The following is a 27,158-nucleotide window of genomic DNA, read 5'->3' on the forward strand; positions in this document are numbered from 1 at the left end:
TTAGATTTGAAACAAGATACTGTATTTGCTGTGTTTAAATATACACTTAAAATGTTAAAATACCACATTTTAACATGTACCTTTACATTAATAATTTCTTCACTGTCAGGAGCTGGCAGATGTTAGAACATCTCCGAATTGTGGTTGATGCATGTTCCCTGTGACTGAGGAGGAAAGCAGGCAGGTTTGTCAGATGGCACTAATGTTTTGAGACAAACCTCAGGGCTCGCATTTGGCGTAGCTTCACAGGAGCTCTCTGTTCTTTCGGTCTACGGTACCGCACCAGATGGATGGGCACGGTTTCCTTCTCTTAGCAGTTCAGAGGCAGAGATCACTGAAGGTTTTCCTGTTGACATCATTTGTATGAGAAGCCTGTCAGCTCATTAACCTTCAGATATTTGTATCTCTGGCAGGTGGAAGTTGATCAGTTAGCTGTATTGGTAGCTTTTCAGGAAGGGTAACGTGCAGTTTTGCTAGGTTGGTACTTGTAAATATACAGGTTTCCAAGTTGTGTATCTCAGAGATGGAAAATCTCTGAAGCTTCAAAGAAGTGTTCCCTGGAACTTTGTATCAACAGGAATGGTTAATTTATTATTATTTTTTTTAATCTTTATTTTTACTGGTGCTCCTTCTGTTTTTGCCAGGCTGGCTGTTGCAGGCTGTTGTGAGGCAAATGGTAGGAGTGAGGTGGAACTGTGCAGCTGTGCTTATTAAGGTCTCCTCCTTCATGAGAGCAAACTGGGAAAAGTTAATGGGAGACCATAACTGAATCTTTCATTAACAATGGTATTTTCCTAGTAACAGTCTCCGAGTGTGGGATGAGGTCTTCTTCCAGATAATGACTGAAGTTAGCTTTGTGTGGTCATTAGTTGTACAAATGGATGAAATCGATTTTAGGATGTGGTGTTTGTGACTTTGCCGCACTGTGCGTGCGAAAGAATGGAGCTAAACATGCCCTTGTTGTTAAGGCCTTTGAAGTCTCAGGAAGTTCATCTTGAATAGCTTCAGTATGAGGAATCTTGAGGCTGTTCCAGAGCTTCTCAGTTTCTAATTACCAATGGCTGTTCCTTGGATAAAAGTTAGCTTTTAAGTATCTAGTTCTTAACTTGGTTGGGACCAAGCTTTGCTAGTTCTTCGCTCCGTTACCTTTTCTTGCTTGATGGCTTATACTCTCTCTCTTCTTCTTTCCCTGCCTCCCCTGCCCCATAACAGCTCCACCATTTACCTGCTCTGTAGCTTCTCCTTTGGCCCTTCTAATGCCATCTGTGAGAACTAAAACCAGTGCTCAGTGCCTTAGAGCAGGTGTTAACATTCAAATGCCCAACTGTTTCTTCCTATCTCCTGCTTTCAGCAGATAGCAACTATGAACAATTCCTCTTTTATTTCTGCCTCGTGTTGGTGCACCATTAAGGAAATCCCTACAGAAGGCTGCTCCTTTCTCTTTTGTTTTTTTTCAACTATACTGTGCTGCTCTTTACTGCCAAACTTTGGCAGATGGAGAAAACTGAAGGAGGAGCTCCATGATATTTCCACCCGAGTGAGTTGGTGTTGATGGTCCTCCTCTGAGGAAAGCAAGTTCAGTTCTGCTTTTTCTCTGACAGATTAAAAAGGTACTCTTACATCTGGTTGTTGCAGCCAGCCAGAATGTCTTCCAGGTCTTTATTCCCCTGCTTTTTATTTTCTTCTGCCCTTTATCCCTCACTTTTCCCTTTGGCTTAATACGGAATGAAACTATCTAAATGATACCGTGTGTTTTGAAATATTTAATTGTGCTGTGGACTTGCCTGAGGGTGCTGTCATTATTGACCCCATATTTGCCTATTTAACTGGTTTTGTGTGATTGAAGCTAACTTTCATGCTTTCGTTTCCATTCCTTTTTAACCCCTGTCTCTTTCTGATGGTTTTAGCGTGATCAACAAGTCTGGCGTGAATCGTGTCGTTTGGAAGAGACCTCGTCTGACTCACAACGGCCCTGTGCGCCGCAGCACTGTCATTGACCAGATTCCATTCCTGGCAGTTGCTAGAGCGCTTGGTAAGTCGTGCCCATGTTTGGGAAGTGAGACACCACTGCACACAGGCCACCAGAACTGAATTATACCCTGTTTTGCCAAAACATATAGTTTAGAGGGATTTACTCGCTTGCCTTGATTACAAGGCCTTCTGAAAGTCTGGGCCTTTTTAAAGTATTTTTCATACAAGATGGATTTCATTTTTTAAATAAAGCTGTAAAAGGTGTCACTGGTGGGTGAAGGACTCGCCTTACAACATGCAGGATTTTCAGCGTCGGTCTTAAAAGGATGGTACTTCATTTCTGTTGCAAATGGAAAAATACAAAGAAGTATGTGTCTCCAAGATGGAGAGCACATTTGTCTCTTTCTTACTGAAATAATAGGACTGTAATTTTTGACTAGGTGGTGGTAAGAGTAAGTTCTGCTGCACAGCGTATGAATTACTTTGGTCTTCCTTTTGTGGTGAATCTGTTTCTTTCAAGACTTGGCATAGAATGAACAAAGGAATGAAAGTAAAGTCTGTGTTTTATCTATAACTTGCCTTTGCAAGAGTATTAGTAATGGGAAACTCTCTTTGAGGAACACTTTATTCAAAGGGCAAAAAGGCATATTGCAGTACCTAGCAAACTTGTTACAAATGGTTTTTGGGAAGTACTTCATAACTTAATCTTTGGATACCTCTTGCCCATGAGTGTTAGTGTTTTCTGGTCAGGTTTTTTTTCCTTAAATTTCATTCCAGAATTCCAGTCTTCTGCAGTTCATCTTGTTACCTTCCTTCCTCCCTTTGCCCCAGTGAAGAATTTGCTATCCAGACATACCCAGTATAGGTTTGATTTTATGGAAATGTGGTATCATATTTTTACCTGTGAAAACAGTCCTGTGACTTAATTTCTTCTTGGCAAGCTTGACAGTTACGTGATAGTGTTGTCAGTGTTCCTAGATCAGCTGGCAGTGTGTCATGGGGACAGTCTGTTCCTGGGACTGTGGTCATCTTGATAATTGCATAGCATTACTGTGTCTTATTTCAAAGGCAGTGATATCTTTCTCACATGGATTTGTCCAGCGTTAAGAATAATTTTGCAGTGATAACTAACGTTGTAAAAGATAGCTGTATATCAAGGAGGCAGTCACAGGTGGCTAGGTGGCTGAACCGTGATCTTTTATTAAAAATAGAATTTTAATTTTATGGACATTTTTCTCTGTATCTTACAAGTCTTTATTATGTGTTATATCTCAGGCAAGATAGATGCTTATTTTATGGTTAGTAAAACTGACTCGAGAGTTTGAGTAAATCCTTCAGAATTAATAGATGACTAGCAAACAGAGATCTTCATCCACTGAGCAACATATCCCTCTTTTCCCCTTTTCTGTAGAAGGGTACGTGTTCCTCACAGATTACAAAAAGTGTATGCTTAATTTTGATGAATCTTTCATTCCTATGATTGCGAGTTTGTTGTTTGTCTAAATAGTTCGATGACTTCTGACCCGATTCCTCTCAGTGAGTTGAACAAAAGGATTTGGCTGGGTTTTGTGTGCAAATGGGAATTCAAGGAATGATGCATCTGTTGGCCCCCTATTGCATTCTTTCCAGTTACGTGGATGAAGACGATTACTGGAGAGCTTCATGTCCAAGAAATGAGAACACCTATCTTCTAACAGTTCTTGGTGTCAAAAGTTAGCATATTTGAAAGCTTAAAAGAAGGCTTTGACATCTTCAAATCATGGAGAAACAGGCTTACAATGTGACAGTGTTTTGGTGTTTGCCTGCTCAAGCAGCCTCCATAGCCTCTTCACATTCCCTTCTGAGGAGGTATGACAAACCTCCTGGAAAAGGGAACGCAGCTGCTTCGCTCTGTAGGACCCAGATGGTGCACAGACGCTCACAGTTTGGAAACAGGATTTAACTTCTTTTTGAGGCCAGCATGCCCCTTACGCTGCTTACAAAAGACCTACCACGACTAAAGCCATTTGCATTCATGCTGTTGAGGCCTGCTCGACCTCTTGGCTGGCTCCCAGATTGCTACCCTGGTTGGCACAGCACTGCTGCGTTGGAGCCTCTCCAAGCAGAGTAATAACTGTCAGTGTTGACATATACTGGTTACCAATACTCTAGTCAATCCCACGATGATCTAGCACAGTGATTCTTTTTGCTAAGTCCAAACTCGGTTGTTATTCTTCATAGAAATCCCATACAAATCCCAGACTGGACAATAATTTTTAGTAGGAGAGCAAAAGTCTCTCGACGATCTGCTCTGCACTGTGGAGAGAAACCTAGAGTTGTGAATTTACTATCTTTAAAGTGGGAAGATTATCTAATTAAAAACCCTAAAATTTAGAACTGAGGGTTTTTTTTAAAGTTTGTCTTTCTCTTACAACACTTGAAAATATGTTGATGTAGTCTCATCCCTCATCCAGTCCTTAAGTCTAGCACTCACTGTAAGCAGTGCAGCAGAGGTTTTGGAAATAGCAGGAGTAAAACACTGTGGAAAAGTATTGCATTGGTCAAATATTTGGACAGCAGAAAGGATACTGGTGCAATAGAAGTCCTTCTGGCCAGATTAATTCCGTTAACACTCCCTTTACTGTTCTGATTGTCCACAGTGTCTTTCTGCCCTAAAATAAGCATTTGTGGTATCCACTTTTTATTGCCACTGCTTCTCCCGACAGTAGTGACTGCAGTTAAGTAATGTTCGATTTATTTATAGCCCAGTAACAAGTCAGAAATATTTAGGCTTCGTGCTGTCTCTGTAAAGTATCTGTATGCTGCTTTTACTGTATACAGGTTTTAAGTCTTCTAATAACATATTTTAAACTGTAGCAGAATGTTCTGCATTTTAAGCATAGCTACTTCTGCTAACCTTTTCTGGGCAATGAAAACATCTTTCTAATACCAATTTGCCTCGTAATAGATACTTATGAATCCCTCGCAGTCTCAGAATTGTTCACTTAAGGACTTGCTACCCATTCTGATCAGAAGAGCATTTTGTTTCCTTAGAGTGTAATCATTTGAGTAAGTTTCCTGGCACCCATAGTTTCATGTTAACTGTCCATTTTATATGCCTGTCCCTAAAACAGCTGTGAGGTGACTCAAATTACTTGAATCCCCTTGTGTAAGGCAAGGCTACGAGTGTGCAAATTGCTGGATACCATAGAGCAGATGCTCGGGGCAATAAGCCGTCATGTAACTTGCTTGTGTGTTTTGAAGAGTCTGTGTGTGTCATTGCATCATGTATTGGTTATTGTCTTCCTGTGGAGACAGTAATTCCATGGGGCACTTGGGAAGGCATTGTAGACTCCCGTGAGTGTGCTTACATGTGCGCATCTTGGGGAAAGAATGCTGAGAGGGGGAATAACCTGCTCTGGGTATTCATAACATAATAGCCACTTACATGCTAGCAGAAAGGTTATATTTCAGCTATAACATCTGTCTAAATACATTAACCTGTTTCTGAGATGATAAGCACAAGGCTATAAGTGTACAGGATGATGTGTGGTTTGTTCCCATGTGTTGAACCCATTGTGGAAAAATGGAACAAAGAGTTTTGATCTTAGGAAACCAATTTTGAAGTAAAAGCTGGCCATGTGTGTAACTTTCAAAGACTGTATACAAAGTAGGGGAAATATAGGAAAGCTACAGTCCGAGCTCTGAATATCTTGTACCATAACTTGAAACAAGAACAGAATGTAGAAAGAAGTAGACAAATAGTGTGATCAATCACGGAGCTTTGTAGGTTGACTGTAAGTGTAACTTAAACTCATTGTAGTTTTCTTAAGTTGCTATTTAAGTTCATATCCCCAGCTGTCCCCCAGCCTGATCAAGTTGACTGGTAATGCGTGGGGTGATGGCAGAAATGGGTCTTGATTGGTTTTTAAATGATATAGGATCTCTCTTGTTGGTAAATTAGTTCAGGTCTACATCTAGTAAATCTTGTATGGACTCTTTTCCCCTCCTCCTCCTTGTCCCCTTTTCTTGGGAACTAATATAGAGCCAAGATCTGCAGCTGTCAAAAGGGTTATGTAGTAAGGGATTGCCTTGCATTATTGTAGCTGTTTGGTGTGGGGGTGTGTTTTATTAATGAATGATGAAACATGAACCAAGAACCTGTTAGTTAAACCACTCATTCGTGTGGTGACATGAAGTATCTTTTCCCTGTTTTTTATTTAGAAATGCAATAGACTCACCCCCATATTTTAGGTGGAGTGGCCTCCACCATACATGTTGGACTCTTCATAAGAACATGAATTTCCTGCTGACCTCTAAAAAGAGTTCTGTACCAGAACAGTGAACTCTCAGTGTATAGCTGCTACGAGAATGTTGGCTCTGACAGTGATATGGAAGCTGTTTTCCAGAGCAACTTACTGGATGCCAGAGTTGTTTTGTGAAGCTCTCTGAACGTGCATACCATGCAACCCTGGAGAAGAGGGTATGGCAGACCTCAAATGATCTAAGTAGATTTCTGTATAAGGGTTTAAGTTTTTTTATGTACGTTTAGCTATTTTAAAAAAAAAGAAAAAATTGCCAAATAGAATGGGCACAGTTGCTACACAGTGTCAGCTTCTTAGTTCTTCTTTCCTGCTCCTTTGTGGGCCCCACGTTGAATTGCATAAGCTAGTGAGTTATATTTAAGTACTGCACAGCATTTTCTAGGTTTTATTGATAATTGCTTTTTTAATTGTATCTATGTAAAAACAGACAAACTTGAGGTGCATTTGGATTCTAGCCTTGTCCTAGAGATGTCTTGCTATAGCTTGTGTAATTTTCTTCCCCAAGACAAAATATATATGTATGCCTGTACAAAATGCAGAGTATGTACTTCACTTTGTGGATCTGTGTGTTATACGGATCGTGTGAAGGCATGCGTGGATACACGTAGCTCAAATGAGAAAGTTTGGGACTCCCCCCCCCCCCCCCCCCCGGCAGACTGGAGGTCTCTGTGCATGCCTCTTCACCACTCTCTTCTTTGGCAATGTAGAAAAGCAATAATAAACCTTTTCTCCTAAAGGCAGAACTTTATCCAGGTTTGGTCAGTGCATTCTTCTGTTTCACCCCTTGTGCTCAGCTAAGCAAATGCTGTCTAGGATTGTTGTTTGAAGCTTGAAATTCCACCTTAGTGTTCGTTTGAAGGATTTATTTCAAGGCCAGAAATTGTGAGTAGCTTTCTGCATGCCATTTTAGTTCTTCACCTCTACTTTTGCATAGTAGTTCTTGGAGGCTTTTCTCATGCAGTGTGCTCTGGCGTAGCCCTAGACAGACACCTTTTTTCTCTCTTGCCTGTGATGTTGCTCACATAAAGGCAGAGATGAGCAGTCATGGTGAAGACTGTCATATGAGCAGCTTTTAATTCACCATTCATTTTAAATGCAGTTATTTGTTTAATTTGCTGTTGAAACACTGTTCTCTTGCCTGTGCTTTCCTTTTTTACATAGTGTTGAGGGTGGCATTCTTTCAACAGGTTTGACTGAAATGGTATGTAAAAGAAGCTCCTAAAAAAAAAAAAAAAAAGTACTCCTAAAGGAGTAGTGAAAGTTTGAAAGCCTGAAGTGCTATCTGTGTAACTCTTCTGTTGGCTGCTACCTTCAGTTTTGTCCCCATCCCTCGGACTGAACTGTCTTTAATCATTCCTGGCTTGTGTGAATTAGACATTGCGTTGTGTTCATCTTTAGGCTGCTGTGAAGATGCCCTCTTGTGGCTATAGGACTAGGTTGCCATGAGTTTTGGTGAAAAGGTTTTCCACCCTGGCTCAGCCTGAATGGTTTTAAGTGGTTGCTGTCTGTATTCTTGCTGAGATTTGCCTCACTTCCTAGCAGCGCTGCCTCACTGGCAGTGAAAAAAGGAAGTTCTGCAAGTCTTCTCTTTGTACTAACAGACCTTTTAGATAAAACTTTGATTTAAAAAGATCTGGGGTTAATCAAACTGGGTTTTTGTTTTGGACTGACTTGTAAAAGTAAACTTTTCTTTCCTCTATTAAAACCAAAAGATATTTTTGTATTCAAAACAGCATGCTCCAGAAACATAAATGAAGGACTTGATTTATATGACGTCTGGACATACTTTTGCTATAAGAAGGCTTTGGGCTTAATCCAATCCAGTCTACTTATATGATGGGTGTTTTTGTTTGTAACTTCAACTACTTTCCTGGCAGCAGCTGAGTTACAAGTAGGTTTTTTCATTGTATTTTAAAAGGTAATAGTAAGCAGATAAGATAGACTACATATTTTGGTATTTTCATAGGTAGCTAAATTAGTTTCCTGCTCCTTTAGTATATGATTTCAAACATCTATTTTTCATTTTAGAAGATGCAATGTAATTTTTTTGTAGATCTCTGTATATTATTCTGGTTCATGACTAAGAAACAGGTATGATTTTTTTGGAAAATATGGAAGGAACTACATTAACACCTTTTTGTTTGTTTGGAGAAGAAATATGCAAGCCTCACAGCAAAATAAATATTTCTGGTGTGTAAGTTTTTAGAGAACAAGATTGCTAAGTTTTATAAGTGTTTGTTTTTTTGATTCGGAACAAAAATAGTATGGCTCACAAAGTGAAGTCTGAGAACCTGGTGTTCCAGTTCTGTAATAGTAGCCTTTGGCATATCACATCATCTTGCTATCTTGGCTTCCCCGTCTGCTAAAGGGTCACTTGCCTGTCTACTTGCTTTGGGACAGAATTAAAGATTTTGGAGCACTTTGAAAAGCCTGAGGAAAAGTATACTCTGCTTTCTGGCTTACTTTAGTCTCCCTTGTTCCTTCCCAGAATTGTAACAGAGTGTGCCAGATAAAGTGGCTCTTCCTAAGTTTGTCATATTCCTCAGCCGCTGTGGATGCTGTGCTCTCCAGCTGGCCAGAGAAAAATATACAGCTGACATTAGTATTCTATCTATGCAGCAGCTCTAAAAAGCATTGACTTAATCTGTGGTGCTCTGCCCTTTAGAAAAAAAAAAAATAAATGAAAAAATAGTACCTCACCCTAGTGACATGGGTTGGCCTTTGCTGGCTTGGAGTTGAAGGATCTGAGAGAATTTTTCTTTAAGTGAAGTACTTTTTATGCAGTACTGTTCTACCAAGGATCACTTGCCTGCTGGATTAGTCCTAGTTTGTGGGTTTATGGGAGTAGATTGACAAAAGGTTAACACTGAGGGCCATTTCTTTAGGGCAATCGCAAGTACTGGTTGTTTCCTTCTGGGCAGAGGAAGGAAGAATCTGGATTTTTCTGTGTGCTTCAGGCTTCAAATATACTTTGTGGAATTTTTCCTGGGTCAAAGAACAAAAGCTTTATTTTTTTTTTTCCCCAGTTTGTGACATCTAGAGCTCTATTTAGCTTTCAGTAGCTCCAGACTTATCTGGAGTTGGTCAGTGAATACCCGATTGTGCTTTAATGCTGTTCCATCCTACAACTTTGTAAATAAGTTATTGTGTATTTCCTAGAGATTTTGGAGCTTGAATAGATGATGAGTACAGTTGAATTTAAAACTCATGGAGATTCAGTTCTCACGGTACATTTGCAGCAAACTTGGAATGCTGCTTTGACAGAGGTGATACTACAGGAGATTATTTAAAAGAATGCATTTTGCCAGAAAATGCATGTTTAATTAACTTAGTCTTTGAAGCTGTGAGTCCTTGAACTAGTCTAGCTCCTCTTCACCGTTTGCTCTCTGGAAAAAATACTTTTCTCTTGTGGTATCTGATTTTCTCTTTCTGCCCCCTCCCCAGTTAAGAATTATGGTAGTACTGTAGAGATGTGGCTTAGCTGCAGATTTGCACCTGGATTTGGCCAAAGATGTGGACTGCTATTATCAGGTAGTCTGGCAGCCGTTCTAGCGCAAATCATGCCATGCCAGCTATTAATTCCTGTGTCAAGCCCACACCTCAGTGTGTAGTTCCACCACGGCCTTCGGAAGGGCAACTCACTGTGGAGGAGGGACACTGAGGTTGGAAGGCTTTCAATGGCAACTAGGAAGGTTGGGCTCCTGGTCAGGGGTTTGGCCCGTGATTTGTGAGTGTGTGTGCAGATTCATCGTGTGTGTTCCCAGAATCTCTGTGTGCCCTTCAGCAAGTTTATGATCCTTGGAGTCCCTTTCATAACCAATGTGATATTCCCGATTATCCCCATGAGGAGCCAACTGCCTTCCTCTTGGAGGAAGATTCTCTGAAATCAGTATGATGATTACTCAGCTGTTTTCTCAGGAAGAGCAGCAGATGGGCATGATGACATGTATGTAGGTGAACCAAAATTAAATAGCATCAGGTTATTTTTATAATACAGCACAGTATTTTCAATTTAAAAAAATGAATCAGCTAATAACATTTGTCATTTGTCCTAAATGAGTATGAACAAACTAGCAAATAAAAGCCTAAAAATATTATGCATGTTGGAAATTGATGCTGCCACTGATTCCAAGATGCGGTTGTTGTAAGATCCCAGGCTCTTGTTTGTTTTACCTGCTGTGTCCATGACAGACGTGATGCGAAGAACTCTCAGTGCATGAAGACTTCTTGTGGCAATTCATATACAGTAATTGCTGTGCTGGAGCTCAGCTCTTCTGTTCCAGTATTTATTTTCATCTTGCTGCCAGCTGGCTTGCTTTGTTGTGAGTCTGCAGAGGGAGAGTGCACCTCTATGCAAGCAGGCTTGGCTTTTAATTAGCACTTATTAGAAGCGTGTGTTTCTCTCTGCTGCTGCTGCAATGAAGGTGAATTGGTGCTTTAATGAGGATGGACCATCCTTGCTTGCTATGCTGAAGTGGAGTAATTGAGTTGAAGTATTCCCTTTCCTGATTCTGGAAGAGTCTTTTCAACTGGTTGATAGCTTAAGGCAAAGCTAATGGAAGGAAGTAGGAAGACAAAAAGCTTATTTATTATCTTTAAAAGGGTGGTGATGGATGCGGAAGAAGGCTACAGGCATGCTTTCTGAAGCCAGCAAAAAGCAAAGAAAAAAACCTGACAAAACCTTACTCTTAAACTGGAGTTCTTAAGCTTCTGTATGCTTTTCAACTTTGACATTTTAATTCATTTCTACTTTTAAAGCCATGTGTTCTGCACAGAAAAATCTAGCCAGTGCTTGCAAATAATAATGTTACTTTTTGTTGCTTATCACTACAGGAAGCTATGTATGAACATAAAAAAAAAAAAAAGAGGTGTTAGCGCAACATAATACCATTCTTAATTTAAAGGCCCAACCTTAGAAAAAGCTTTTATTTTTTTCAAGTGTACCTGATACATTTATTTCAATTTCATTTATCTGGAAATGCACTTTTCTTTTGGAGTGGTTTTTACTTGATGAGGATGGTTTGGAGGAAGCACTTGAACTGATAGATGTTTTGATTCAGATGTGTTATTCGCATTCAGTTCAGGCCATTGTTACTGGTGAGGTGACCCCAAACTCTTTCGCATATCGAGAAAGATTTAAAAATAGAAGGGTTCACTGCATGAGGCCTTCCAAGGGAGAGGCTTTAGGTCTCATTTTCTGCTTTCCTGCTGGAACCCAGGCACTACTTGTGTTCCTGTGGCTTCTTTCCAACTCCAAAATTTGACACATGGTGTTCAGCTGGAAAGATGCTCTAACACAGCAGCACTGCATGGCTTTGAAAGTGATGCTAATGCTGTGGAAGGACGAGGAACGGGAAGAAGTAATTAATAGGGGAAAGGCTTCAGTCTCTGCTCCTTTGCCCTCTTCCTTTGTTCTTTCTCTGTGGCACCTGCATGCACAAATACATACACAGCAGGACGTAACTGTGTGTTTCTGCATTGCTCGGATGGCTGTGGAGGAATCAGTTGTTTGTTTGTTTGGTGTGTTTTTTTGGTGTTTAGCATCTTGAGTGTGAAAAGGTGGGGTTTTTAGTTTGGGTTTTGGTGGTTTGGTTGTGTGTGGTTTTTTTTTTTCTTTCCCTTCTGTGAGCAGGACTTGTTGGTGTGTGCAGGGCAGCATATCATCGTGATGCAGGTTGAAGTCTAATGCTGTGTATGATATTGGGGAGAAAAAGGGTATTATATGATCCTCCCCCCCAAATCCCAACCTAGTTCTATAAACTGTGCCATGACTCCCTGTACAAGAGGTAAGGGTTTTGTCTTCCAGTATTTAAACTGTACCAATAACTGGAAAGGCAGATTTTTGCAAGTTTGGTGTGGGCTTGACAAAGTAAGGCTTTACTTGTGTTTAAGGAGAACTTTAGTTGTTCAGATAGGTTTTAGTTTGGATACTGAGGTTTCATTGTTTTCTAGGTATTAATCTGTTATATTTCCCCTTTTCCTGGAACTCTTAGTTTTAAAAGAGTAGAAGACCTCCTATAAACATAGATTGGTTTGAATGTGGTTTTATTTAAATTGCTACATACTAATAAATATGATGGGAAAGTGACAGCAGCAGAACAGTAATTGTGCTGAAATTACTTTGTGTTGCTGCTGGTGACTTGAGACTGGTGGTAGTTGCTTTCATGGGAACGTTGTTCTGTAGTTTCCAAGACTGATATTTTCATTTGTAATGTAACAATTCAAAAACATTTTCTTCTTCGCTTAGGTGATCTTTGGAGCTATGACTTCTACAGTGGTGAATTTGTCGTGTCTCCTGAACCTGACACTAGTGTGCACACAATTGATCCCCAGAAGCACAAATATATTATCCTTGGCAGTGACGGACTGTGGAACATGATCCCACCTCAAGATGCTATCTCCATGTGCCAGGATCACGAGGAGAAAAAATACTTCATGGTGAGAGCAGTGGCCATAAGTCATTGTGGAAATTTAAGACCTTTTTCCTCTAAAAATTGCTTAGTCTGGCAGTTATGAAAAGTACCTAACAATGGCATTGTTGTTTAGTCATAGTTTTGCCACAACATGTAAGTTGTTACGATGCGGCTGATACTGTGCTTCATATACTGTCAAATGCCATGCATGTTAACATGGTTTCAATTATTTGGTTGTCGTTTTTGGGAAATTTGACTACCAGGATGGTATCTGTGAGTAATAAAGAAGATAACATGTTCCTTCTCTAAGGAAGCTATACAAAGTATTGTCTGAAAATGAAATTTATTTCACGTTAAGACACGTTTTACAATGTGGACAATTGTTTATTGTTTTTTTTTACATGATTTGCAGAAAGTCTGAAATAAATTCTTCTCTGTTTTATTTTACAAAACAGTTGAGAACTTATGTAGTGGCGCATTTGAGCATCAGATAGTAACTGGTCTGTAAACCCCTTGAGAGACTTTAGGAAAGACCATAGGATGTGTTACAACCAGGCTATTTGTGCAAGTCATTGCATCAGTTTTATGGTTTAAAGCACTCATATATACGTGGATTCTACCGTAAACTGATTTTAAAGTTATATTTCACTAAGAAGAAAGATACATTTCAATTAATACTTCCTCCTGTGTTTCTGAATAAAGCTACTTTAGCACATGATATATAGGAATATATATTTCAGGCTGTGCCACATAAACTCTCCATCTTCCATTTATAAAGGAAAGTGGACCTGATTGCTTTCTCTGTCTGTCCCTCTCTTTTAACATAAAGGGAGAGCACCGACAGTCTTGTGCCAAAATGCTGGTGAACAGAGCACTAGGCCGGTGGAGGCAACGCATGCTTCGTGCGGATAACACTAGTGCCATCGTAATCTGCATCTCACCGTTGCAGGATAGCAAAAGCAACTTGGAAAATGAAGAAGAATTGTATCTCAACTTGGTAGAGAGTCCCTGCTATAGCAGCCCTGATACGAATGTCATGACACCCTCCCGCTGCTGTACCCCACCTGTCAAGGTAATGGATTTTTTTCAGGGTTTTAAATGTTCCACTTTTGAGTGTGGAGCCCCCTAAATATGTATCAATCTCCCTTTTCTTCCCCTAGTAGTAATTTCTTTCTATGCAGCTTACCGTGATGTGTAGGACTGGGGCAATGGTGTAGTTACTTCAATCCTTGGCAATGTTCTAATACTTTTAGAAGCTAGTGGCCTGTCAACTTAAACCACTGTTTAATGTTGCTTTGTTTGTTTTATTTTTTTAACTGCAGTGGACTAAGCAGTATGTATGGCTAGATAATATATTTCAGTTGTAGGACAGTAACTTGACAGCCGTATCCTCAATACTTCCAGCTCCAAAGCTTTGGAGAAATAGATGAACTTTTAACAAGTTTCTTAAAAGACTTTGGAACACCAAGGCAGAGCATTAAAGTATGAACTTCTCAGAATTGCTGAATTTAGGGATACAATGTTTTCATAACTTTTAAAATCCTGATCATTTTTTAGTAGCTGTTGATCTGTATTCCCTCCTTAATGTAGAAGTGATTACTGTAACTTCATGCATGTAGTTCACGCAACTTTAAATGCACTGTTTCTTAAAAGTAAGTTTTCCAAGATCCCCCCCAAAATCAGAAGTAGGCTATTGAAAGAGAGGCATCAGACTGTGGGGATCTGAGGTTTAAAAAAGAAAAAAACCGCAACACATCCCCTAAGAGAATAAGGTTGGGCTGCAGTTTCTTCTCCTACCTTGCCATGTACTTGTCTAGCTTGCACAGCTGATGAATTGCAGACTGCTTGTGGATGTGTTCTTAATCTTGGTGTGGTTTGTTTTGGTTTTCTTTGGGTGTGTGTGTGTGTTCGGTGGGGTTTTTGTGTTGGGTGTGTGTGGTTTTTTTTTTTTTTTTTTAAAACGTAACCCATGGGTTAATGTATTCAAGCACACATTGTTGTAAGGAATGCTTTCCTTCTGGATTGGGAAGATCTTATTATTGTCCTCTGGTTGATTTGATGCTCTTTTGTTAGAGGAAAAGACATTATAATACAAGTGTTTCTTCAGCTTAGAAGTTTTAACCATTAACATAAGGCAGAGCTGTTCAGAAGCTTTTTTTTTTTCCTCTAAGAACTAGAGTGTAGTTATGAGTGGATGTTTGTTTCAGTAATTACCAGCTGCTCCTGATTTAAGTAAGTGTCCTTTGATGTTCTGCAGTATCTTTGGATAACTGTCCTTTGGGCAAAGTAAAAAGAAAGCAAAAATTAGAAAGGGAGTCCTTAACATTCCCTTGGCAGAAAGAAGCTGCTAATAAAATGGCAAGCTCAACCTTTCTGTCTCCTTCCCTTCCATCCAGTGTAGGAAAATACATGAAAAGAGCTTAAAATCTAGCAAAATCTTGAGTGGAGAAAAATTATTTGAATTCTAAATACCCTTAAACTTTTAAAGTTGTACTGTACACTTTCTGTGTGATCTATTATCAGTACTCATTGAATAAACGTTGAGCTACGTTGGCTGCAAAATATCCAGGAAGTAGCATTTCTGGATAAGGACTTAGTGGAAAAAAAATTTTTTTTTTCCCTTTAAGATTCCCCTTTCCCATCTAAGTAGATTTGGTGAGCTGTGATCTGTGAATCTAGATAAATTGCAGTCCACTCTTTGTGTTCACAAAGAGTGAAGAGATCAAAACTTCAGACAACTAACAGTTTTGGTGTTTGCCATGTAGATAAGGCCTCTTTATTTTTTCGCTTAATGTGCAAAACCCAAAAGAAAACTTTGACTGGCTACAGGTCTGCATTGATAATATGTGTATAAATTAGTTTTTCTTTTGCAAAATTTTTTGCAAAAGTTTTTCTTCTCTTGGATTAAAACAGAACTGGTGTCGCCAATTTAAAAACATAAAACCTATTTTCTCAGTACTTGTTTTTAAAAGTAGTAATGTAATACAGGTTTCTGCCTCAATAACAAGCATCCAACTGTCCTCACAGAGTACCTGTAAATATCAGAAGAAAAGAAGTGTGAGAAGGAAGTTGAAAAGAAAAGAGACAGAAAAAGACCACTGTGCTGTCAGAATAATTTTGGAATACTGCCTGGAGGCATTTGGTATTTCTGAAGATGATAATAAATGAAATGTCATAGCAGTTGTGTCTCCGTGTATGTGTGTTTGCAAAATAAGAACTTTGTGTAGTTATCTGTAAGTATGTTTGGTAACTACACCATCCGGAATAATAGTAGCTTTTTCATAGTACAGAGAGCTTTATCAGTTAGGTAAGAGCCACAATGGAAGGAAAAACATATTTCCATAAACTTTGATTATGTAATGGCTGGACTGTAGGCTTTTCATTTATAAGGCCTTCATGGGAGCCGTCTGGGTAAAATTCAGTGCATGCAGGAGTGCTGTTGGCTCAACATTTTCTTTAAAATCAAAATTATGTGAAACATAATTGAGGCATTTGGGACTCTCCCCCAAAACGGTGGAATACATGGTTTCTTATGCTTGCCTCGGACATCATTACAAGGTGCCAGTTTTCTTATGAAGTACAGCCACATAACTATTTCAGAATATGCATTTTGGAATTTTTTTCTGATGGTGATAACTCGAGAGATTCAGGAAATGCCCTTATTTCATGATCCTTTGTGATCCTAGTGATACTGTCAACCTCACAGGAGGGAAAAGCCCCATTTTGTTGATTCCGCAAAAGAAAGTATGGCAATAGATGACAATATCTATTTGCAAAACAATACCTAAGCACCTTTATACATAAAGCTGCAGGTAAATATACGATCTAATTTAGGTCAGTAATTAATCTTTGTACAAAATTGCTGTCGAATTTTACTGCAACGGGATCATCACAGTTTCTGTAAAGAAACGAGAGGTTGTTTCCCCCGATCAGTCTGAACTCCTGGAGGTTGTGGAATGATTATAGCCCAGAGAGGACAGGTCAGTGGAAACAAGAGGTGGCAATGGGAAGGATATTTGCCTGTTATCTCCAGAGAACTGAAAGAAGCGCAGATAGCCTTGGCTCTTAACAGCTGCTGCCTTCCAAAACAATTCATTTGGACATAGATGGAGACCTAAGTTTCTCAGTTAAACAGAAGTATTTCTTAATTGCATATCCTCTTGGCAACAATTACTAATACCAAATTAATTCAAGTATTCCTGAGGCCAGTGACAAAATTGGATTGATTAGATTGTTGAGAAATGAAGTTGGTGATTCATGTTTTATTTTACTTGTTTGGTTACATCACTCTTCAGCAGTCCATCCTCTGACTTCGTCTGACTTCCCAAAGCCTTACCCAATCTCAGCTATTCATACCAAGCAAAAGACGTTGGCAACAAGAGCCACAGTGTTAAGCATCTTGCACAATAAAAACATAAAACCTAAGTCGTGGCTAGAGACACAATTTCAGAAATTAAATTGAGCAGATAAGTAATGTTGCCAGAGCTGCTCTGTGTGTGTCATTTAGCTTTCCTATGGGTTCTGCAAGAACTGAGTTGAAGAATAACCTCTAAAATACCATCCGTAAGAGTCTTTCCTCTTGTGTTGCTCTCTGTAGTAAAAGAATATTACCTAAATGGTTTTATCTACACGTGGGGAGCAACAGGGGGAGTAGAGGAGTGGAAACCCAAGTCTAGATGCTAGAAAAAATTCTGATTTTCTCTTTTGGAGTGCATGTTATTAAACCTTAGTATTAGATTTAAAAAAAAAAAAATCTAAGTGCTGAGCAGTCATGGATCCCTTCTTGAAGGTGGACTGAAGTTGTTCTGGGCTGTGACTTCAAAAGCATCTGCTTATTCATCTGAGATGTGGACTTACTCTGATTCAGCTGTGTGTGCATTTGAGTTTTCAGCACGTTATTTTCTTAAAATAGTCATTGTAATTTGCCTTACGTGATGCTATGTAGAGTAATGTGGCCTTGAAATTGACTTTTGAAGGACTCACTGAGTAACTAGGGATTTCTTCACAATTAAATCTTTAATAAGATCATAATTCCTATCTTCAGGGCACTGCATAAATACTCATTTTCATAATCCCCCTGTGGCTAGGGAAAGCAAGTACTGTCCCCATTTTCCTGTTGGTAAAACTGAGCACGAGGCAGAAACACTTATCAAAGGCTGCAGAAGAGATGAGTAGCTGAAGGTAGGATTAGAGTTTGGAAAGTCCCTGGTTCTCAGGACATCACATAAAGCAGCCTCTCTTCAACGTCCAGAATGACTGTGCTTCACAGAGTGGATGGATGTGCTGTGAGGAATGGAGTTGCTCTCCTTCCAAGTTGTAGAGCATAAAACTAGGCAGTAAAATGCATTACTTCACATAGCAAACAGCAGCTCTATTTTTAGAATAGTTTTGTCTGATGCTCCACCTTTCTGTATGCAATCGGGACACCTACGATGAAGAGCTTGTCAGTCTCCCTGATAATCTGGTTATGCAGTAACTAAGGATTCTAGATGTAACAAAGGTCAGATGACTTTCTGCTGTTTGCCCTAATAGTGCTTGGCCATCTGATGATGTATAAAATCTTTGGAAGGCAGTATAGGTGCGTAATCACAACGTCTGAAGTAGGGAAGTCATGTCTGCATGTTGGAAAACGCTACTGATGAAAATCATAGGACAGAGAGTGCCGGCACTGCTTTCTACATGGCTTCCTAAATTAACAGCAGATGCATGCAGATTCCTTGGCATTTTATAGCAGCAAAAAGGAAGGTACGCAGGCTGCGTAAGTCTGAACAGCCCTCTGAATGAAAAGATCATGTGTCTGCCCTTAGGAGACACTTGCAAATTGGTTGATTGAAATAAACGCTTTTATGAAGTTGGTGTGCTCAAAGTACCGAGTTCAGATCCGCAGTCTAAATCTGTTTCTGGCTCTCAATGTGAAGAAAAGATAACTGTTTTTGGAGTAGGATTTTTCTGTCCCTGATAAGGTTTAGAGAAGTTCTGTCACACACTGTCTCCACCCTCAAAGGATAATGCAAGTGAAATAATTATGCCTAAATATTTTTTTTCCCTTTTCCCTCAGCTTTTAGAAGATGATCCATGGCCACGACTGAATGCTTCTGAGCCTATTCCTCCCCTCGTGCATAGCAACATGATCTCAGAAAAATATTTAGAGCTGCCAAATGAGATTGCTAGAAGCAATTTACCTTCATCAGGAGCAACCCTGAAGGATTCAGGCCCACAGGAGGAGAAGTGCAGCAAAGCGTTGGCTTTGAGGATACACGAGTCCTACAGCAATGGTTTGTCAGTCAGTCTCTCCCCTTCCAACTCCGCAAATTCAGGCACGGACCAAAAAGGCTTCAAGGTGTCTCCTAATGGCCAAACAAAAGCCCAAGATGCAGAGAGGACACCCACAGCAAACTTTAAAAGGACATTGGAAGAATCCAACTCTGGCCCAGCTATGAAGAAGCCAAGACGGGGCCTGAGTCGAAACATTAGTGTCCAGCCAGAAGGCATCTCCACAACTCCACAGCGCAAAAACTCAAACAAGCTGACCATGCGACGCAGCCTGCGGGGCCAGAAGAAGCTCAGCAATTCACTCTTCCACCCGCCCAGGAAAGCAGTCTGCGTTTGCTGAAGGGCATTTGTGTAAGGAAGTGTATTTTGGTCCGATTAGAATTTTAAAGTTGGTGCAGAAGTCTGAAACTCTTCCTGTTTTATCTTTTTTTAAAGTAGAAACTTTTTTTGGTATCAAACAGCTTTATCCCAGCCTTGTACTTGCTTGTATTATAACTGTGAATTTTGTAGATGTGTAGGGTATAAGTTACTGTAAAATGTGTGTAAATTTGTATTCCTTCATATAAATGTAGTCTTTTCTTCCTTGTATAATTGTTACAGCGGGGCTAAACCTTGTTTTAAAAAAAACAAAACAAAACCTTTTTGTTAATTTACTAAAGTCATGAATTTGTATACGCTTCTTGTGATGAGAATTTCACAACTTTTTAACTAAAGTAAATTATTAAACAGAATGGAAGATATGTATTTTCGTAGTACTATATGTTCCACCTAAAGCGTGTCTTTTAGAGAATACACTAGGGGTCTATATTTTGTTTTTAAATTTTAGATTTCTCTACTCAGAAATGAAATGTACGTGGAAGCAGAGATGTTGAGTCTTGCTTTACACAGCTCAATGTCGATTTCTTTATGTTAATTAAAATACTATGCAGTATCTTACTTAGTTGTATTTTTTTGTAACATTAATCGTCAAAGTATTTAGCAAAAAAAAGAAGTGTGTGTTTTAAAACTCCGACTCCTAAAAGCATCCTACAAAGCCATTCCCATCCCCTGTTATAAATGATGGCATTTTTACCCAGGCATAAATGTATGCCCTACGGAGGCATGAATTTTCTGCTATTCCAATACTGATGGTGCTGCTACTACCTTTCAACAGAAGTTCTTAAATTATTTTATGACTTATTTTCATTGAGTATGTGGACCATGTGTATGTTCACCTAAATAAAACACGTGAAAAGTTGATGGGGGTGCCTTTTTTTTTTTTTTTTTAATTTCAGGCTTAAGTTCTTTCGAGCACATTTATATTTATTTTGCATTCACTCAGATCTAATACTCTCCCCTTCTTCACTGTGGCTACGTGGCTTATGAAGCAAGACATCCTGCATGTTTTATTATGGAACTGATCTTGGCACTTTATTTATACTGTTTGTTAAACTTTATGATGTTTGTTAAACTGTAGCAATGTATAACCTGCATTTTTTTTAATGGGGAAGTAAAGGGCCAGTATTTTATTCCAGTAGCTAGGGTTGGTATTTATAGATCTAATTCTTTACTGCTGGAACAATAAAACAGGGGTTGAAATCAGGCCTGCTATCTATATATGTTACCATGGCTACCACAATCCTAGAGGGAATGTACGCTTTCTGAAAATGTATAATTCTCTTTCATCCATCCTGTGAATGCAGCACTATCTTACACTATGAAAATAACAGTCCAGCCACATTGGATCCTTCAAGAATTTATTTCTGTGTATATGGGATGTAACTTGCAGTTAACAATAAAGTTTTGCTATAACTGATGTTGAAATCACACACTATGTATGGGGGGGAAGTATATAGAGGCCAAAAGCAGCTGTATATACTTACCTAGCAACAATCTTTGCAATGAATTAAGATAGTAATTGTCTATTTTCAATTTAACCTCGTGACATTCAACCTCTTAAAGATGACTGGTCACAATAAAGATGCAAGTAGAACGTGTCAGATGAGTATCTGTATTGCTGCTTATAATGTAAATATGCAAAAGAAAAAAGACTATAGCAATTTTCCCAGTTTTTTTGCTCTGTATAGAAGCAAAATGCAAATTTTCACCTAATTCTGCAGCATTCATAAATGCATGCCTCATTCTTCCCCATTTCCTCACAACAGTTCTAGACTCGGGGTTCTCCAGCTGGGGAGGCCGACATTGGCTTTTTTCACTTTTAATAAACCAGACAAAACTTACAGTTTTTTCTGGGAAAGCTGCTGAATGATGGTAAGCGTTAAACATTCAAAGACATAAACTTGCCGATACAAACTGGCAGCAGTTGACGCTGGTGTATGCTTTGCCCACCTACGGATCGTTTGACTTCTCTGAAATTCATTATCAAAGCCGAGCCAGGGAGGTGTGGGAATTTACAGCTAACACATGAAACGCGCTCTCCTTTTCATAAAATCAAGTCTGAGTTACGCCAACTTTTTTTTTTCCTCTTGTGAAATAAAGCTCCAAGATGTGTGAGAGCACAGTTCTGCATCGTCAAGCAGCAGCTGAAAGCATACATCGCTTGCATCACCCTGTTGTGCTTTCCAAAAGAAGAAAGAGCCTGTAGCTCTCTTTTTCCAGAGGACAAGTCTCCTGCGGGGCAACTTCCAGTTGAGAAGCCACCCTTTGATATTTTCTTCAGGAGGAGAGGAAGAAAATATGGTAACCATCACCTCTGGTAATAAGTACTTGGTGAAGAAGGGTGCTGCGTTACACTTTCCAGTAATTAATTTTTTTGATACTTAGATTATGGCTTTTGGTTACGGAAGTCGGGGCAGATTCCTAGAACAGGTCACCCAGTCCTGACTTTAGGTGCCCGCGGTCTGGAACCACGAGCCAGCGGCCCAGGCTCCCCGGCGGAACCCTGACGGGCTGCGAGGAGCTGGCTGCGGCGGCGGGCCTCACCCTCAGGCATCCCTGCAGCGCCGGGGAACGTCCCTCTGCGCGGGGCAGCGCTGCCAGAACCAACGCACCCTGCGGGAAACCTGCTCCTACCCCTGAGGAGCGGCGGCTGCAAGCGCTCCTGGCAGGGAGACGCTCCTTCGGAAGGCCCCGCGCTGCGCGCTGAGGGGGGGCCCGACCCCGAGGCCCCTCAGCCCGCGCCGTCTCTCTGCCTGCCGGCATTTTGCTCGCTGCGCGGTTCCACCGCCGCCTGCGCCCCAGGCACCGAGCGGAGCGGAGCAGAGCAGAGCCCAGGCCTCCCCCCGCCTCCCCGGGCCTCCCCGGGCCTCAGCCAGGCCTCCCCGGGGCGAACAGCCCGCCCTGACGCTCCCGCCCTGACGCTCCCGCCACGCCCCCCTCGGGCTCAGGCCCCGCCCCCGCCGCTGCGTCACGGCCGCGCGGAAGGTAAACACTTCTCCGACGCCTCGCGTGGGCGGGGCCTTCCCCGCCAATTGGCGGCTCGGCGCGTGACGCCTGGGCCCGCGGCTCCGCCTCCGCCCACGTGCGCGGGACTGGCGCGGCGGCTCTCGCGAGATCGCGATGTAAACAAAGCTGCGGGTGGGGGCAGCGCCGGCCGCCTTTCGCCCTCTCAACCGAGCTTGGGGCGCAGCCGCCCTCCGTGTCCCCCGCGCCCCGCCCACTGCTGGGAAGCAGGGCCGGTGGTTGGTCGGCAGCGGGGAGCAGCCCGCCTTCCGAGCCGTCTGATTGGCTAGCAGCGCGCGGTGCGCTGGGTGTCATTCCCCGTGGGGGTCCCAAACACTGTCAGTGAGGAGCCGGGCGGAGGGCAGAGGCGGCAGGTGAGGGGGCCGGGGCGGCCGCCGGCGGGGACGGGACCGGGAGTGCTGGGCGAGGGCTGGGACGGGCCCGGGCTCCGGGGGAGCGCCGTGGCCGGCTCTGAGGGCGAGCGTGGGGGTGTGAGGCCGGCAGGGGCCGGGGCGCTGAGGGAGGGCGGGGGCCGGCGGGCAGGGCAGGTGCCGGCCGGCGGGAGGGCGGCCTGAGGGGGTCACCGGCGGTTGGCCCGGCAGGGCGTGGGGCGTGCGGAGAGGGGCGTCCGGCGGGTCTCGGCGCCTCCCCGGGTGGCCGCGGCCTGACTCACGGGGCGGCAGTTGGGGGAGAGGCCGGTCAGGTCGGAGCGTTTTGTTCTGGAGTTGCTCAACAGCGGGCGGCTGAGGGTGCCCGGGGCTTTCCGGCCGCCGCCTTTCTGGGGCCGGTGCTCCCGCCTGTGGGAGGGCTCCCGCGCGGCAGAGCCCCGGTGTGGCAGCTTCTCAGGTGCTCGGGGTTGCGGTGCAGGTGACAGCGCTCGTGGCTCGGGGGCGGGCAACGAGCATCAGCTGGCGGAGGGGTCCCGCTGGATCAGGGCATAACGTGAGGAGAACATCTCCTTCACCTGCCATATTTTTCTTTTGAGGTTGCTTGGCACGTCTGTCAGACTTCAGTTGTATGGCTGAACGTTTTGTTACTGATTTCTATGGGGCGAAGCGTTTATCCTTGCCTCGCGTCATGCCACGGCCCTTACAAAGACTGCCCGAACGTGAAATGGTGCGGGTAACCCGCGCCACGTTGGGGATTTGGCTGTTTCTCCCACTTTATGTACTGGTTCTTGGTTTGGGGCAGGGGAGACAGTGCAGCAGATGTATGGCGGACTGAAGGGCTGGCTGGGATCTGTGATGCTCCTCAAGTGTTTTTTGCCTTTAGGAATGTTATGCTGAATTTTCACGTGGAAGAACAAAAGCGTGAAGAAAAACTTGCAGGCGGCACAAAAAGCTGACATAAAACAAGTAGAATGTGTTCCATCACGCTTTTTCTGTTAGCTTCAATGTAACCCATTATGGATTTTCAAGAGTACGATACACTGCAATTGTGATTGTACCTGATATTTAGATAATTATTTTCTAAGACAACAGCTCATTAGTAAATAATGGTCTTAAATCTTATGATAACTGTGTAGCTGTACCTCTATCTTTAATGTAGGGTTTGAAGAAATTTTTCCACTTTATCATGTAGGTTTGTGTTCTTTTTTGCCTTTACATATGTTGCAGGAGCTGTAGTGACTGAGATAAAAAAAATCCCAAACTTCTTTTTTCAGTGAGTACTGTATAGGGTCATAGTGCCTTACAGGTTTGTATAAGTCAAGTTTCCTTCTTCAAGAGGTTTTTATCATCCTGAAGAATATGTCAAGAACTAGTGTAATAAATAATCCGGATACAAATTATTATTAAAAAGAAACGTGTTTCTTACAGGTATCTGCAAAGAAACAATGGCGACAGAATCTCCGCGCCGCCCTAGTCGATGTACTGGAGGAGTGGTTGTTCGCCCGCAAGCTGTCACGTAAGCACGTGCTAGAAGAATAGCCCTTATTTGAAATGGTTTTTTATCTTCTTGTACAAGAAGAACCTAGCCTGAATTTTCTTTCAAAGCCAGCTGTGAGGGCTTGTGTTGACAGTACGGTTTTGTTGCACTGAGTATTTTCCAATAAGATAAAGTAAACAGATGTTGCATTCCGATCTCCTAGAACTGTGCAGGTCAAACTGCCTCCCTAAATGGGATGCTTTTAGCTTAATACACCAAAACCTTCAAAGTGTACGCTTTAAAGATGAATGCTTTATCTTGCAATGTTTTGTTGTTTGCTGTACACTAGCTGTAGATCAATGACTGCAAACTTCTGCCTTAGGCTAGAAGGAACATATGTAGCATGTTCCTTTCTTGCTGTTCTTCTTAATAATGCCTTATCACAGGGGTGAATATATTAAAACATATAAGCCTGTCATTAAAGTCCTTCAGTAAGTAGAATTGTGGATTCTCATTTTTCTTGCTGAAGAGAACAAAACTAAGAAAAAAAGAAGCAGCTACCTCTTGCCAGTTGGTGCGCATAAGAGACCATTTTTTTTGCTTGGGCATCCTTATTTTCCTTGTGTTCACATGAAAATACCTTCATGGCAAAAGAGCTTAGTAAGACAGTCTAGAAGATTTATGGTCTCAACTTTGTTAAAGGATTTTTGTAGCAGTTTTTCTTTTTTCCTGGGGATGGTTATGCTGCTGAATTGTTGCTGCAAAATGGCACTCTATTGAAATGTTCACTTGCACTGTCAGTTTCAGTGGCTATTAGTTTGCTGCTGGAGATAGCTGTGTATTTCAAAATCAAGATTCACTTTATTTTTAGCAGGGAGCACAAGAAACCTATCATTGTAACACAGAAAGTTTTAGAGGTTTGTCTTACAGCCATGTGATGGAATAAGCATTTTTTTAATGCTGCAGAACAAACAAATGCATTTCTGTTTGTAATGACCTTTCCTTCAAAGTACACTTTAAAAATACAGTAATAGAAAAAACACTGTAAGAATAAGATTATCTGTTCCTTTGTTTTATTAAATACAATGGCTTGTTCTTGAGGTATATCTTTTCACCTCAAAAATATCAGTCTTTTTGATGAGAGTTTGCGTATCTTGAGCAGCCTGCAGCAGCATTCTGCTGCTTATGTTAAACTCCTGGATTCTTACTAACAGAAGATTTTTTTTTTTTGGTGGGTTTTGTTGTTGTTGTTGTTTTTAAGCACTTTAAAGATATCTTCTTCGAAGTTTTTCAACTTCAGGAGAGATTTAAGAGTACATACACTGAATAAAACATTTCCCAAACATCAACTTTGTTTCAAGATGTACTTGGGGAGAAAAAAAAAAAAGAGTACTCATCTCATGAGCTCAAAAATGAAGCCAGTATGACTCTTGCTGGTAGGCATTCACATGCGAACTTCAAACGCTGTATTTAATACTATACCTGTAGACAAGTATTACTGCTAGGTAATAAAGGGCTCTGAAGGTACACAAAGACAGTTTTGGTGACCTACATAAATGAAAGAAGAATCAGCACTAGAAACCACAGCTCATTTATAAGGCCTCAGCTTAAAGCGGTAAGACAGACTTTGATGCAGTAATCCTTGGATTGCTGAACAAAATCTAGTTTGATCATGAGTTGGAATAAGCTTTCTAAAATTTAAAACATTATGTTTTAGATTTATCTTTGTTTTCAGAGAGGAGTCAACAAGTTAAGCTGATCCAGGTGTTGCAGCATTTGACTTGAAGTATCTTCTGTAGTGCTGTGTATAGGGCAGAGTACTTAATTCTTAAATACTAAACACTCCAATATCCATTAAAAGAATCTTGCACAGCACAGTTCAGAAAGCATGAAGAAAGCATATGTACCTTTGGACATCAAGAGTCTGGATTTCCTATTTTAAGATTTTTCTTTGCTGCTATTAGAAATCTTGAGTTAGCAGAGGAAAAATTACTACCAATATAAAAATTAATTTAGGGGCTGCCAAAGCTGATACCTAAAGAGTTAGTTGTGTTTTTTTTTCAATTGTTTCAGACTTTATGAAGATAGTTCTTGTTGCCAGCATGTTTCAGTATTACTCATTACAGAAAGCACAACCCTTTTGTGTTGTTTCAACACCGTCTGTCTAATGTAGTCAACCCACATTGTACGTTGCTCAGCAGTTGCACAAGAGACTCGCCGCTCGTGCAGGGATAAGCTAATAAAAGCATTTGTGTAAATTGATCAGAAGAAATGTATCTTGTGCTATATATTATTCTAAATCATTGCTGCTAATGAACTTGCAAGAAGGAATAAGCTTCCAAAGCTATAAAATCTTATCTGAAAATACCTCCTTGCTATTCTTAGTTAGGGTTTTGTTCCGTCTCCTGCCCCCAAGCTCTACCACTTCGTTGTTGTACATAACGCATATGAGGTCGTAAAGTTTATTTGCACCACAAAGAGAGCGGCCTTTAGCTTAAGTCCTCATCTTCATGTTGTAATAGCCAATTCAAGGAGAAAAATACTGACGAATAGCTTCCAAATGCCTGTTCTACTTTAGTCAGCCACTCTGACTCTGTGGATAACGTGCTTTATTTCTTGACTGTTATATTTTGTACTTTTCCCCCACCAGTTATTTCATAAACAGGTATCACTTAGCTTTTTACAGACTTTTAGGCTGCTATTTATATTATCAGAGGTTTTGGCAGTATATTAAGTAACTGCATTGCATACTTAGTATTTTCCTTTGTGCTAACGATTGTGCATGTTTTTTTTTTTCTGGTGATATGTCTTATTTAATATATTCATAACCGTTTCTGAACTTCATTGGTAGTTAAAGATTCTCCTTCTGTTTTCAAGGGAACAGTCATATATGGAAAGTGTTGTCACGTTTCTTCAAGATGTTGTGCCACAGGTATGTGTAGATATTTAA

General features: G+C 41.1%; 2 protein-coding genes across 10 annotated transcripts in view; both read left to right on the top strand.

The window, feature by feature from the left end:
* Positions 1-20,198, top strand: part of PPM1D (protein phosphatase, Mg2+/Mn2+ dependent 1D) — a 28,488-nt gene extending 8,290 nt beyond the window's left edge. Inside the window, exons 3-6 of the mRNA XM_075517697.1 lie at positions 1,908-2,032; positions 12,523-12,713; positions 13,518-13,760; positions 18,747-20,198. Coding sequence (XP_075373812.1) covers positions 1,908-2,032; positions 12,523-12,713; positions 13,518-13,760; positions 18,747-19,301 — 1,114 coding nt within the window. The 3' untranslated portion in view covers positions 19,302-20,198. The remainder of the gene's footprint in view (positions 1-1,907; positions 2,033-12,522; positions 12,714-13,517; positions 13,761-18,746) is intronic.
* A 2,296-nt stretch (positions 20,199-22,494) lies between these two features.
* The window catches only part of BCAS3 (BCAS3 microtubule associated cell migration factor), a 378,393-nt gene continuing 373,729 nt past the window's right edge, over positions 22,495-27,158 (top strand). For 6 of the 9 annotated variants that reach the window (XM_075517892.1, XM_075517894.1, XM_075517888.1 and 3 more), the window contains exons 1-3: positions 22,495-22,716; positions 24,160-24,247; positions 27,086-27,140. In XM_075517892.1, coding sequence (XP_075374007.1) covers positions 24,177-24,247; positions 27,086-27,140 — 126 coding nt within the window. In that variant the 5' untranslated portion in view covers positions 22,495-22,716; positions 24,160-24,176. The remainder of the gene's footprint in view (positions 22,717-24,159; positions 24,248-27,085; positions 27,141-27,158) is intronic. The other 3 variants (XM_075517890.1, XM_075517889.1, XM_075517891.1) reach the window with 2 other exon arrangements.

The sequence above is a fragment of the Mycteria americana genome, chromosome 15 (genome assembly GCF_035582795.1).
Source record: "Mycteria americana isolate JAX WOST 10 ecotype Jacksonville Zoo and Gardens chromosome 15, USCA_MyAme_1.0, whole genome shotgun sequence".
Classification (NCBI taxonomy): Eukaryota; Metazoa; Chordata; class Aves; order Ciconiiformes; family Ciconiidae; genus Mycteria; species Mycteria americana.